The sequence below is a fragment of the Musca autumnalis genome, unplaced genomic scaffold (genome assembly GCF_047663935.1).
Source record: "Musca autumnalis isolate F117 unplaced genomic scaffold, ASM4766393v1 scaffold_2, whole genome shotgun sequence".
In the NCBI taxonomy this organism is placed as follows: Eukaryota; Metazoa; Arthropoda; class Insecta; order Diptera; family Muscidae; genus Musca; species Musca autumnalis.
This window is the reverse complement of record NW_027411755.1, coordinates 203,123,593-203,139,208: the sequence shown is the minus strand read 5'-3', so window position 1 is coordinate 203,139,208 and position 15,616 is coordinate 203,123,593. Positions and strand designations below refer to the sequence as shown.

The window sequence follows — 15,616 nt, the reverse complement described above, 5'->3', positions numbered from 1 at the left end:
GAATTCCACAAACGACTGGCGCCCCCATATATGTGGATGACTACACCTTTTTCAGATGTAATTCGAATTATTTTAATTGTAATTCGAGAATTCTATTTGTAATTCGTAACATTTCATTTGTAATTAGAGAATTCCATTTGTAATTCGAATTATTCCATTTGTAATTCGAATTATTCCATTTGTAATTCGAAATATTCCATTTGTAATTCGAATTATTCCATTTAAAATTTGAATTATTCCATATGTAATTCGAATTATTCCATTTGTAATTCGAATTATTCCATTTGTAATTCGAATTATTCTGTTTGAAATTCGAATTTTTCCATTTGTAATTCGAATTATTCCATTTGTAATTCGAATGATTTCCTTTGTAATTTCAAATAAAATAATTCGAATTACAAATGGAATAATTCGAATTACAAATGAAATAATTCGAATTACAAATGGAATAATTCGATTTACAAATGGAATAATTCGAATTTCAAATGGAATAATTCGAATTACAAATATAATAATTCGAATTACAAATAGAATAATTCGAATTACAAATAGAATAATTCGAATTACAAATGGAATAATTCGAATTATAAATGGAAAGTTACGAATTACAAATAGAATTCTCGAATTACAAATGAAATGTTACGAATTACAACTAAAATGTTTCGAATTACATCTGAAAAAGGTGTAGCAACGTGCCCGCAACTTCGAACGCGGAAAGGGGATAACAAAAATTAACAATATTTACAATGAAAATGGCGAACACTGATACTTATTTTAATTGATTTTCAATTTCATTTAAGTACAGTTCGTACCCATAAGTACGAATTTCCAAAATTACCTTCATACACTCTGGGTGTAGTACCCTACACTCTGACAGTAACCATAATTCCAAATTTTAGAATTCCAGCTCTACCCATTCACTCAAATCAAAATTGTACCAAACCACCTCTTTATATCAACGCTATTTCTCAACCTTGATGCTCATTCCAAATTTCAGGCTATTAGCTCGATCCGTTCAAATAATACCAAATGGTACCAAATTTAGTACATGATAGTACTTTTTCAACACTTACGGCTCGAATTTCTAAAACCCTTTCGTACATCTATCCTACATTCATTCAGTGACTCTCATTTCAAATTTCAGATTTTTAGCTCTACCGCTTCGCCATATACAAATGGTACCATATTTGCCACCTTTTAGTACTTTTCGTACCGTTTTAGTACGAATTTCTAAAAATCCAGCCTTATCTGATACCTTCGGACCAAGAGAGAACCTCTCCCAAAATTTCAAGTTTCTAGTTTTGGCCGTTTCGTCTGAGCGGTACCACCTAAATGGTACAATTTTTAGTGCTTTTCGCGCCCCTCTAGTAGGAATTTCTAAAATCTCCGCCTTATCGACCACCTTCTCCCCAAGACTAACCGTCACCCACAATTTCAAGATTCTACCTCCAGCCGTTATGCCTGGGCATTGATTATTAGTCAGTAGTGCGAAGTGAAATATTCTCTATATGCTTGACATGGTTCGTGGTATCAAAGCCTTTTGATAGGTCAAGGGCAACCATAACTGTTCGGTCTCATGGTTTGTTTCGGTTCAGTCATCGACTGTGGATATAGCGTATAAAGCTGGCATGGTGTTGTAAATTTTCTAGTATCCATGTTGGGAAACTGCTTCCCATCATGGGGAGGAGTAGTGTCCCACGGCGGCAGGAGGGAAATGGACCTGTACGATACGCCTTCGTTAACATCTTTGGCTGGGACCACCCTGCTAATTTTCCAGGCTTCTGGTACAATATGGATGGCTAACACTTGTCAAGTACTCATCTCCGGGCTCATACAGTTGCTTATGCTTTGGTTTACATCGTGTTTCGAATAACATCTGCAGCATCGCTCATCGTTAGGAGGATCCTAATACTGCGTAGCACATTCCTCTTCGTCCTATTTCTCTCGGTGTACTCCATAAACTGCCTGTTAAAATAACGCGCGCGCCTCATCGGATCTGTTACTATAACACTGTTAAAAGGTACAGTCTTTTATTATCCTTGTTTCCCACATTCGAAGTCAATTTAACGTTGCTCACATCCTGCATAAATAATACATTGCTTCAGGTGGTCTAGCCACTTTTTCAACTTATGCTCGCCTTCTAGCCTGTTGACTTTGTAAATAAGTTCCCCAACTCTTCGGTCTTCAGTAGTGGAATTCTATAACTCATTTTTCGAGATACCGACAAAAATCGGTAACATTAAAATTCTTATAATTTCGGTAACTAACGAAACTTTTCAGTAAGTTAACAACCAAAATGAAGTCGTCGTTAAGTCCTACCGATAGCAACAATATTGTCAAATTTTATTGATACTTTCATTAATAATTTTTGGTTTTAATTTGACAGATTTTTGTCGGTAACTCGAAAACTGAGTTACAGAATTCCACTACGCACGGCTAGTACGACGAAGCTCATTTGCTAGTCCTGTCGCCTCTGCTGTGAAATTTGGTCTGTTTTTGGGTATTCTACCAGCAGGTATGTGGCGAGGATCTGAGGAAATGGGCATCTCTCTAGAACGATGATTGGTAAATTCACCTAACCTGTGCCAATCAGCTTATCCATGGTTCAGAAAAGTACGGCGATCTGAGCTAATGAAGACGGGTGGTCTGTTAACGGACACGATTATCGCAAGATTTTCTGAGGCAAGGGAAATTACGGGTTGCCAGAAGACGTGATTTATCAGACCGGATTCCACAATGATGATATCTGGAAAGCTGTGGTAATCTCTTCTTATCCTCGTAGGAGTGTCTTCGTTCACCGTGCAAAATGTGAAGTTGTCAATTTGCTCGCTGTACCCATCTTGTCATTACCAAGGATGGAAATCCAAAGATGATGATTAACATTGAAGTCTCCTAGCTCCAGACGGTTACTGTCCTCTAGAGTTGGGCAATCTAGTTCCCGGAGCTGATCTATCTTTTCAGTTCCTTTTCCCAAAAGGAGCTAGTACCTTAATCTAGTTCCATAGTTCCGAAAGCGATATAGTTCAATGAATCTTTCTCTTCCGTCGTTCTTTTTATTTCCTTCGTTACAAATAGTTCCGAGAGTGAAGTAGCTTCACGAATCTTTCTCTTTCTTTTCGTTTTCATCTTATGGTGGATGAATTGACATACAAACAAGTGTGAAAAGCGTTAAGTTCGGTCGGGCCGAACTTTTTATACCCTCCACCACAAATTTCAGCCATTTCGGTGGATTAATGTGGCCACCACCTTCAAAATACCGAAAATCGGAAGGTACCGTTCTATGGGGGCTATATGATGGCGTGGACCTATACCTACAAATTTCTGGGGGGAAGTTTTATACTCCCAACGAAGACTCAATACCAAATTTCAGCCATCTCGGTGTGATAATGAGGCCAAAACCTTCAAAATACCGAAAATCGGCAGATTTCGTCCTATGGGGGCTATATCAAAACGTGGACCTATATAAACATTTTATGGTAGACATGTTTCTTAGCCTCTGGAAATACAAAGTTGCAACGGATTCTGTTGTCAAATGGGACTAAGACATTCTAAATATATTAAAATGACGCGTACTTTATATGGGGCGTTATATGGGGCTATACCAAAACGTGGAAATATATAAACCAACTTTGGTAGGAATGTTTTCTGGCCTCTGGAGACACAAATTACCAATTTACAACCAATTCGGTGGTAAAATGGGACAAATATCTTAAAAATTCCTTAAAACGACGACGCGTCACGCGTCATTTTGTATGTGGGCTATACGAAAGCGTGGACCTACATAGCCCGCTTTCAATACCAAAAGTCCTACGTACAAATAATAGATTTTCCCAAAAATTTCATCCACCTACGTCAATCCGTTCGGACGCTAGAGTGATTTCCACAGACGGACGGACATGGCTATATCGATGTAGAATTGCACGCTGATCAAGAATATATATACTTTGTGGGGTCTACAATGATTATTTTGAGTAGTTACAAACGTAGTGACAAACTTAATATACCCCCATCCTGTGGTGGAGGGTATAAAAAATAAATTGCAGCTATGTAACGAGGATGTGATTTACTTTTATTTTGCAATGTGACCGCATCTGTATGATGTGGAATTACATGAAGAAAATGATCTATAAAAATGAAAGGAATTATATGCGCGACTGGAACTATATGAACTAAAGGAACTATATAAATGCAAGAGCCGGATATAGTACAATAGTTCCTTGTTGGGAATAGTTCCTTGAAACTAGTTCGTTCCGGAAGTACGCAACTCTATTGTCCTCCAAAAGCGAATTAATGTCGGGCTACTCTTCGCGCTATGTACAAATTAAGCAAGTTTACCTCGAGGGTCCAACACTTACTGCTGCCCCATACATTCCTTCCAGGGGTCAATAGAGCCAAGCTTAATCGAAATCGGTCTGCACTGGACAAACCAGTGTGTAAGTAAGGCAAGTCCTCCATATCCGCTTCGTGTACGCCTTTGCAAGCTATTGGAGACGGTGATATTTGCTTTGTGAATAGCGGCTACGTTCTTCCGTCTTCTATTTTCTCTAACTTTGTTACAGATACCGTTGTAATTGAATTGTTGAAACCAGCGGGCGGAAAAAACTTTATTTATTAATTTAATTTTATTTAAATTTCGTATTTTCCATAATAACAAAACGAAACGTAACCCAAGTTGACCGAACTCGCTGTTTAGTTTCGATTTTTTTACGTTCGTGAGTGCGAAAAAAACAAAAAATGGAAAGTTCTTAACTTCACAACAACTCATAGAAAACGAAGCCGTACAATACACACTGCAAACTGTTGCAAACATTTGGTAGTTGATTAAAACTTCCACCGCTGTATATTCCAAGTATGTTGATGCTAGCTTATAGGGTTGTTAACAATGAACGCAAACAAACAAAATGATTCCCGTACCATTCACACAAAGTCACAAACTTTTCTGCTTCTTTGAATCGTTTCGTTCTAAAAACAAAACCAAACCACAAACTTGTCATTGCTCGAGTTCGATCAACGTGGGTTATGTTTCGTTTTGTATTGTTCGTATGGAAAATACGAAACGAAACCATTGGTAATGTTTCATAAAGTATGTATGCTGGTTGTTAAGCAATCAAATGTGTGTGCGTGTTAGTCTTTGATCATTGCTTAGTCATTGATCATTTCACACAGCAAACATTTGCAAACGATTCATTTTGTTTCGTTCGTTAATAAAACAAATCGAAACAGCATAGCCGAAGTACAACTCAGCAATCGTACAGTTTTGTTCTTCTTCAGTTCAAAAGTTTGTGTTTTTGTTTTGAGAACGAAACGAAAATGAAAAGTTTGTGACTTTGTGTGTTTCGTTTCGTTTGTTTGCGTGCATTGGTAGAAACGATGAATTTTCGGGCCAATGAACAGCAAAATTTGGTGTTACATGCTACGTTTGTTGTTGTTTTGAGAGGTGTCCGAGGTGTTTCGTATTCCTACCACGATAAACAATCTGTAGACAGTAGTCGTGGCGGCGGCTAACACCAGAGGAGCCTCGGATAATTATGTGTTTGTATTCGTATCAATCGTGTTAGTTGGCGACGGCAGAGTTTTTTTGCAGCTGTTGCGTCATTATGGCTGGAAGTCTGGACTTGATCTCGAAATATATTTTACTGTCGTATTGGGGGTCGCGAGGACAACATGAGGATAATTTTTTAAATATTCGAGACATGTACTTATGCACCATTTTTGCTAATTTTTTTTAAATTTTGTTTGGGAGTACCAGAAGCATTGAACTGATGTATTTTCTATTCGAGCCTGATCTGCGTGTGGAAGAAATAGTTCTAGAGTTATCGTGCACACCAGAAAGGCAGACAGACGGGCGGTCTGGGCTATATCGACTCCAAATTGTAGAGTTGGGCAATCTCGTTCAATTAAACGATCCGGATCACTGTCCTCGTTCAAGGACGAATGAGTAACATCATAAAAACCAACTTGTCAAATTAAGTATACGCAGTTTTGTCAAAGAAATTACCGGTGTCCATTGCCCAACTCCACCAAATTGTTTAAAACGGATTTAGATCAAAACCATTATTTCGATATTTCTAGTTTGCCTATAAGCTCTGAGGATCATAACAATGTCTCTCTATATCATATTAAAGCAAAATATATTATAATTTGCCTTATGGAACACATTTTCTGTATAGGCCCTTCTGTGTAATAAATTATGGGACACTCAACCTTTCGAAACCCCAAAATGACGTTCAAAGGTGATGCAAAGTATGTCTGTTTTATGACAACGAGCCACTTCAAAATGTTAAGACCTTCACCGGGCCTTTCAATGTCAAAGGACGAAGTCGTGGAATTCCTCTGATATCAGTCGTGGATGATTGCCATTGGCGTGTAAAGAAACATTTTCGCATGATCTCAATACCAAGCTGCGATCGATGAATATTTTTCTCAAGCTATTATGATTACGGTGCCGTAGCCTAGTTTGTTCTAAGATATAAATTGTAGAAACCTGTAGCAAATCCTTACTAAAGTAATTTTAAAGTACTGCCAGGTTTGGTGTGAAAAATCTTTTCATTATCAATACTCAATCACCTCCTTCTTGAGCTATCAGCGAAACTTAGCTCGAATTGAAATTCTTTTAAAGTACAGCGTTTTTCATATCCTGTTTACCAGCCTGCCTTTCATTGTCGTCATACGCGTATTCGTAGTATTCGCCGTTAAGTATTCGATTTTATTTTCTTTGCTCATTGGCTGTGACAATGGTCTTTTGTTTCTTCATTTCCAGCGATATCAGCCTGCTGTACACACACACCCGAAGACACCAAATAAACACTTAAGCTTTAATCAAGTTTTTATTACGCCTCCACTCAGCATTTCTGTTGTCCTTGCCTCCTCTTCTTACATTCACAGTTTACAATGTCGCCCTAATACCATTTCCGTTTCCCTTAGTTAAGTAGTAAAGTGTGTTGCCGTGGAATGGCTGTACTGTGATACGCGAAATTGTTTTCGCAGTCGCGTTTTTTTTTTTTTGTTTAAAAGTTCAATTGGAAAAGTGAAAACAATAACACAAGCAAGTTGATGACAACAATAGCTTTTCTTCAGTTTTTCTGCAAGAATATTGGCAAAGTAGAAGAAGCAGCATCAGCAGCTTGAAAATCCTCTATTGCTGCCAATTTTTTTTTTGTTTTCCTTGAAATTCATTCATTGCCTTCATTTGAAAATTGTATCGAAATTGCCAAGTTTCCTGCTTACTTACCTCCCGTTCTATCTTTTACTTTATTGCTTGTGGGTGTTGTTGTTTTTTTGAAATTTTTGTTTTGAAAACAATACCCTGATTAGTTGCCAAACTTAAGAATTCCACTTATTTCACTTTATTTTGGAGTATGGCAAGCTTCGCCTTTTGTTTCACTGCTGATGCATTTGTTGGTGGGATGCTGCTGCTATTGAATATTGCCATTGTCATTGTTGCTATTTTTGGTTTCTTTTGTTTTTTCGCTGCTTCTTCTGGAAAGTGTTTTGCAATTATTGTCACGCCTTTTATTTGCTGCTCTTTTGTTCTTAGATTTTGTGTTGGTGGTGCCTGATTGTTTTTTTTTTTCAATATCTCTTGAGTATAAAGGCGTCATCGTTTATTGTCTACTAAAATTTTACAAAGTTTAGTTTTTCTCAATACTTTTATTGGCAGGAAGAAGTTTTGGAAAATCCTTTTTAATTTATTTGTTACTTTCGTCAATATGTATTTTGTGCAGAGGTGGTCTGATTATGTGGGAGTTTTGAGAAATTAAATAAAATAGTAAACCAATTTATTTTGAAATGAGAATTACAGAAGTAATATTCACAGTGGTCTATCATAATTATTTGGTTGAATTCCACAGTTATAAATTTAGAGCTTGGGTTATTCTCTCAGAGTATTAAACGTATCAACTGAAGGGTACCTACTTAATTTTGTAAGTCTTTCTACGTGACATGACCTTACCAATGCAATTGCAGCAACTACCCACCCAGCAAACAAATCGAATCAGATATCAATCAAAATTCTGACCGAAAGTTAAATGGAGGCGTTCACGTGCTCTATAACATACTTGTATACAAGCACACAAACTAATGTAAACACCTAATAGGACAGAGGTAATAAATTCGCGAGAGAAGAATGGGTAAAAACAATGAATGACGTCACAACGTAAGCTATAATTGAATGCTGAAAACAAATGAAGGGACAGAGAGAGAACTGAAAGCGTACAACAAGAACAACCAATTCCAGCGGCAGCGGGTTCTTTGTACCGGATTGACCCGGAACTACACAACATCATTGTTCCGGCCAGCGGCTGCCACCTCAGTGTACATATGTTTGTATTTGTTTCGTTTTTCTGTGTTGGGAGCAGCATATCCCGGAATGCCTGCTCCGAATCCGTTTGGTCCGTGCCGGGACGGAGGGAAATCCAGGACCAATATATGTGTGCTCGGTTTGTCACATCCGCATCTTCACCCACATCCAGCCTTCGGTGAGATGCAATATATGTCAGGAGTGGGTGTATTTAAGGGGTTGCTCTGGACTTGTCCACGTGAGGGACTACGACAGGGACAATGTTGCTGCATGCAGTGAGCATACAGTCCCCAGTGAGTCGTCATCGGATTACGAAACTCCCTCGTCGTCTGATTTTGAGACTCCCCCGCAGTCCCCTCGACAACAACCGCACATGCAGCCTTTAACACCAGCCGTTGTTGTCCCAATCCCGGAAAATGCATCATGTTTGCAATTTAATTGCAATGGACTCCGAGGTAAGATCAATGAAATAGTAGATTTCATGAGTCGGAGGAATATCAAGGTCGCTGCGGTGCAAGAAACCAAGCTCAACAACAACTGTAGCTTACAACGTTGCGATGGTAACAACGTGCTAAGGAAGGATCGCACCAGAAGTGGAGGTGGGGGATTAGCTTTTCTATTGCACCAGTCTGTCCAATACAGACCTATCTCGCTTGAGCCTGTCTCTACTGACCCGTACATGGAATGTATGTGGATAGCAGTCAGGTGTGGAACTGCCGAGATAGAGTTGCTGAACGTATACATCCCGCAGAGAAATAGCTGTATCTCTGATTACGTGCCTAGCATTAGCACGCTTTTGAAGGTCATAATCGTCTGGTCCTGGGGGACTTTAATGCGCATCATGAGATGTGGCATTCGGCCCATGAAAACGACCAGAGAGGTACAGCGCTGGCTGAGCAGATTGACAGCTCTACATTTTGCTTGGTCAATGAGCACGCCCCTACCAAAATTAGAGGAGAGTGTCACAGTTCGCCAGACATAACCATCGTGTCACCTGGTCTGACAAGTGACGTTACCTGGCAACCAGTCATTTCCCTTGGATCAGATCATCTCCCCATAATTGTCTCCATTAGCAGACCACTCGATTTCATTACCTCTGAACGCCGCACTTTCGGCAATCATAAGAAAGCTAATTGGCCGGGTTTCAGAGAGTTAACCAATCGCCGCTTCAGAGAACTGCCCAATCCTTCTGATGTTCGGGTAGCGGAAAGGACGTTCCGAGACATCATCACTGCTGCAGCCGCTCGCCATATCCCCGCAGGTCGAATACCCGAAGTAAGACCAAAATCTCCAGCAGAGGCGACGGCATTAGCAAATGAGCGTGATGAGCTTCGCCGAACCAACCCCAATGACCCCAGAGTCCGGGAGCTGACACTAGAAGTTAACAGTCTGGTCGGCGAGCATAAGCGGAACAAGTGGTTAAATCATCTGAAGAGTTGCAACATTGGAGGTGAATTGTGGGCAACGGTTAAGTCACTCTCAAATCCTGGAAGAAAGGAAGATAGGACCTCAGTCACGTTTGGCGATGTTACGTTGACTGACCCTAAGAGGTGCGCAAGTCATTTCAATCGACAGAAGAAAAGAGTATTACGTCGCATCAGATCTCTTCCTGCCGAGGAGGAACCACCACAGTTTACAATGGATGATGTTGCCAATGCCATCAGGAACGCTAAATCATCCAAAGCGTTGGGCCCTGATGGAATCTCCATGGTAATGCTGAAGCAGCTGGATGAGCCGGGAGTGAAGTATCTCACTAAAGTTCTCAACTTGTCGCTATCCACCCTCATTGTTCCCGAAGTCTGGAAAATGGGCAGGATTGTTCCATTACGGAAGCCCGGCAAGGATGCCAGCAAAAGTGAATCGTACAGGCCGATTTCGCTTTTGTCGCCCGTAGCAAAGACCTTTGAGGCCATAGTCCTCCCCAGTATCAGAAATAGCTATCAAGTTGCCGATCATCAGAATGGATTCCGTAAGCAGCACAGCACGACAACTGCGCGGCACGCCATTACCACACATATTTGTCGAGGACTCAACCAGAGACGGCCGTGCGATAGAACAGTGATGGTGGCGCTTGACTTATCAAAAGTCTTTGATACAGTCAGGCACTCCACGCTGTTTGAGGACATTGAGCAGACAACCCTCCTGTCAAGCTTGAAACGTTGGATAGTCAATTATATGTGTGGACACCAGTCGTACATGGAATTCAGGAACAAGAAGTCCAAACCCCGTAGAGTGAAACAGGAAGTTCCCCAAGGTGGGGTGATATCTCCGGAACTGTTTAACCTCTAACTCTCCTGTATTACGCCCCCACCAGACGGCATCAAGATCGTAACGTATGCGAATGATTGCACGATCCTGGCGTGGGGTACCTATCCCGATGACATCTGTGAGAGACTGAACAACTATTTAACCGATCTTACCACCTTTTTCCATTCGAGGAATACGCAGATTTCCGCCACAAAATCAACAGTCACTCTGTTCACCAAATGGACTGCGCAGTTTGGAAGAGAATTGAATGTCGTGGTCGACGGTAGCAGAATTCCGACGACAAACTGCCCCAAAATTTTAGGGGTCACATTCGACACTACTTTCACGTCGTGCGCGCACGCCACAGCTATCTGCGACAAACTGAAAAGTAGGAACAAGGTATTCAAGTCCCTAGCCGGCATCACTTGGGGTGCAGATAAAGAAACATTGTTGACCACATATAATGCGATAGGTCGGTCTGTGGGAAGCTATGCGACGCCAGTTTGGTCCCCGAGATTATGTAATACGAATTGGAAAAAGATTAAAACTTGCCAGAATGCCGCCCTGATAACAGCAACAGGATGCCTCCTCAAATCTTCAGTGGACCATCTACATGAGAAGGCAAAGGTTCTTCCAGTAAAGCAACACAATGAGATGCTTTCGTTGCAGTGCCTGCTTGGTTGTTACCGTGTGAGCCATCCAAAATACCATCTTGTCGGTAGGCCCGACACATTCAGGCAGATCAGGAAGGATATCCATGCTCTAGAGGGAGAGGTCCAACGATACAGGAGAGAACCCCTAGATCAACAAGCATATCAAGCAGGTTTAAATAGTATTCACACGGATGCAGTTGCCAAGGCCTTAAGCAGTTATAGTGTGAATAAAGTCCTCGAAACACACCCTCCATCTATTGCAGCTGACGCTCCTCAGCTGCCACGACAAACTAGAGTACGAGTAGTTTTAGCTCAACTACGCTCGGGATATTGCAGTCGCCTAAATTCTTATTGGGCGGAAATCGACCATACCGTGCAAGACATCTGCCCAGTATGTGGTATGGGCCAGCACGACACAAAACACCTTTTCAACTGCCCAGCCAAACCTACTCATCTAACTCCAGTGGATCTGTGGTTACATCCCATCGAAGCAACCATTTTCCTGGAACTGGAGATAGACCCAGAGCCAGATTGAACAGAAGAACGAACATACAAACATAGTAACAAACACTGTTACAACAACAAAAACGAGAACAACAGTAAAACAAACATTGAAAAGTAGTGATATGAATTCGATACAGTAATTGTTGTTGTAAATTTGATTTAAAGGAATTGAATGCTCAATGAAAATTTACGTTACAATTAAAATTCTTAAATTAACAGAAATTAATCTTAATTAATTTAAATCTACCAGTTACGCTTGTAACAGTATTGAATACAATCCTTTGTTTCCGAAAACTATTATCAACAAGAAACCATTCATTGTAAAGTCTTTCTGATAACTTGGTATTTTCCTGGGGGAACATGAGAAAGAGTTCTTTTAAAATACCAAAAATTTTTGCAAACCATTGTTTGTGTCCACTTCTTGTGAAAGAAATTGCAAAAAAGCAATTTTTTTACTTTACTAATTCAATTTCTTCTCTCCTCCTTCCTCTTCTTCCAGGTAAAGATGAAAAATCCTTCGCCATGTACATTGATCGTCAACGTTCATGGTTCCAGCATAATTCGGTGCATGAGCGGCGTGTTGAGGGCGGCATTAGTACGGGCAGTACCATTGGTGTTCTGCTCAATTTGGAACGGCATACATTGAGCTTTTTGGTTAATGGTATGCCTCAGGGTTCGATTGCATTCCGTGATTTATATGGTGTGTTTTATCCAGCTGTGAGCATTAATCGTGGTGTTACTTTGACACTGCACACGGCCTTGGATGCACCACAAATGGATTATTTTTGAATTAATAAAGGAGAAGAGATGAAGAAATAAGATGAAGATGGAAGAGAAAAAGAAGAAGAAAATAAGCAGTGTAAATATTTGTTTAATTATAAGGTTTGTATATTGAGTGTGTTTTTTTATGAATACTTATATATAAATGTTTATTATTATTAAATAGTTGTAGTAGTTACATATCTAAAATTTAAAATAACGAAATTAAAAATTGAATGGAGTAGGCGATTGAGAAGATGATGTCTTAGAGATTGGAAAGAAAGAAGAACAGAAATTCATTCAATGATGTGAGTATGGCAGAACTAGAACCGAAAATCAAAGTTTAGTATAAATTTAGTTTGTAGAAAAAAAAAATACTTAAATAAAAGTTATAAAAGGCATAGAGAAAACAATACAGAGCGAGTTGGACGTTCTAAACGTCACATTCATTTAAGATAAAGTTGAAGAAAAAATAATGAAAGCAACGGGGCTTGGCAGAAATGAAGAGAAATGTAGGCAACAAAATTGAAAATAATAATTTATTGGAAAAAAAAATATTTAAATAATTTTATTTTTTTATAAATTTTAAAAATTTAAAATTAAATTTAAAAATTAATTAATATAATTTTAATGCCTTCATTCCTTATTGTAATTGCCAACCCCCCTTGGAAATAGTCACTAATTATAATTGCTTAATAGTTAAACAAAAGAACGCTTGAAAAAACTATTTAAATAATTTAAAAACAAATAGTGTGTAAAAATAAATCAATTAAATAATTTTCACTTAAGCCAAATTCAAACCAATCCAATAAAAAAATATATTATAAATATATAAAATTAAAAAAATGATACAAAACACCAAAAAGAATTCACAAATTTCAACCCACACCTTTGTAAATGTATAAAATTATCAACACACACACACAAACGAAATCATTCAAAACTCATAATAATGACAAATTAAAACGTATCACTATGTATTTAAATCATTAATGGAATTAAAACATAAAAAAATTAAAAAATATATGACAAATAAATATTTAATAAAAAATTAATTACACTAAGCCACAGAGTGTTTTGCTAGGCTACAAGAAACAGCTGGAACTGAGGAGGATGAGTGGCTTCATCAGAAACTGTGGTCTTTTTGGACATAATGAAATTGTTTTTTTTACGATCAGATGCCGAAAAGAAAACAGTTTCGGATAAAGCCACTTAATCTCATCAGTTCCGGTTGTTTCTTGTTATACAATAAGATGGCAACTGATGAGGATCAGTGGCTTCATTCGAAAATATAGTCTCCTCTGCGTTTATGGACAATCCATTATCCACGGTTAAGCAGTTTGTTGACTTTCAAATATTTGAAACTATGGACTTTATCTATTTTTGCCAGTCTGTGGCTTGGTGTAATTTATAAAAAAAAAAATATTAACTGTAAATATAAAGATAGCGATACAATATTATTTATTTGACTGCCATAATAAAAATAAGAAACGAAGTTACAAAAACACATTTTTTAACAAATCTCGATGTATAACTTAAAGCTCTACTTTTTGGAATTAAAAAAACATTTTTTCTTATTCAAAATTTTTTCATAATAAAAATTCTTGCACGTTTTTGAAAAATCTCAAAATTTTTGAACAAAAACCTTTAGAAATTCAACTAAAAAAATAATTCGAAAATTTGAGTTAAAATATAAGATTTAGACTATGTTTAGTCAAAATACTTATTTTCATTAAAAAATCAACTTTATTACATTTAATATTATTTTATTTTAAAACCCAAAGCAAAACAAACAAACCACTTAATAAAAACAAAAATTGAATTAAAAAAATTATTTTTTATACCATACTTAAACAAATTATATCCCCCCCCCCATTTAAATTATATATAAGTGTTAATAATATTTTGTAAATAAAGAAAACAAACAAATGGAAGACAAAGGAAAAAGGCAAAACAAACAAACCAATAATAATAACTTATTTTATTATACCTTAAAGAAACAAAATTGAAATTAAATTAAAAAACAAACATCCTCCCCTCCCCCTCCTTAAAAAATGTTTAAGACATGTTTTATACATATAATTTATATATAAATATAGATTTAATATTATTTTTTATATATGCATATATTCTTATATACATAAGTAAATAGTATAGTGCATCTAACAAATTATTATATACAAAAAAAAAAAATAAATATTTAAATTAATTACATTTTAAGTGCAAATTATTTAATTAATTAAATGATTGATTTCATAAATATTTATAGGATTATATAGCAATTAAAACAAGATTAAATAACCAACATATAAATTAAAATACATACATTTGTACACACATGTGTGTGTTGTATGTATCAGCATGTATAACAAACATATAATAAGAGCAACAAATGTTTGTCAGTCAGTCAGTCTGTCTAGTATTCAATCAAAATGAATATAAAAAGTAAATATTAAATGTGAAAAAAAAATAAAAATGACAATTGAATTCAATTAATGAAAATGTGAAAACAAATAAATGAAAGAAAAACAAGCTAAATACAAACAAACCAACAAACATATTATTCCAACAAAAATTAAATAAAAAATAAAAAAAATAAAAAAAAAAACATTTTGTTATTATTGTGGGAGGAATTCATATTAAAGTAAGTATAAATAATATTAATGTCCATAAGTGGCACAGTAAACGGAACTACAAGCGCAATCTTTGGGAAAATTGGAAAAACTGTACAGTGTTAGTCCATGCTTTTTGCCTAAAATTGATCAGCAACTAGAACATGATTTGTTAGTAAAATTTAACGTGTTTTTGCGTAAATTGGTCGGAAAATATAACATGATTTTTTAACAAAATTTGACAGTAAATAGTCAATGCTTTTTGCGTAAAATTGGTCAGAAAATATAACACGATTTTTTTGGTAAAATTTGACAGTGAATAGTCCATGCTTTTTGCGTAAAATTGGTCAGAAAATATAACATGATTTATTAGGAACATTTGACAGTGTATAGTAAAATTGGTCAGAAAATGAACACGATTTTTTTGGTAAAATTTGACAGTGTTATAGTCCATGCTTTTTACGTAAAATTGGTATGAAAAATACAACATGATTTTTTGGTAAAATTTTACAGTGTAAAGTCCATGCTTTTTGCGTAAAATT

The 15,616-nt window shown here is 37.1% G+C and overlaps 1 protein-coding gene across 6 annotated transcripts in view; it reads left to right on the top strand.

Annotated features, from left to right (window-relative positions):
* The window catches only part of Trim9 (E3 ubiquitin-protein ligase Trim9), a 428,329-nt gene extending 415,479 nt beyond the window's left edge, over positions 1-12,850 (top strand). For 3 of the 6 annotated variants that reach the window (XM_073970638.1, XM_073970637.1, XM_073970636.1), the window contains one exon: positions 12,203-12,850. In XM_073970638.1, coding sequence (XP_073826739.1) covers positions 12,203-12,492 — 290 coding nt within the window. In that variant the 3' untranslated portion in view covers positions 12,493-12,850. The remainder of the gene's footprint in view (positions 1-12,202) is intronic. The other 3 variants (XR_012410546.1, XR_012410545.1, XR_012410544.1) reach the window with 2 other exon arrangements.
* Positions 12,851-15,616: the final 2,766 nt, after the last annotated feature.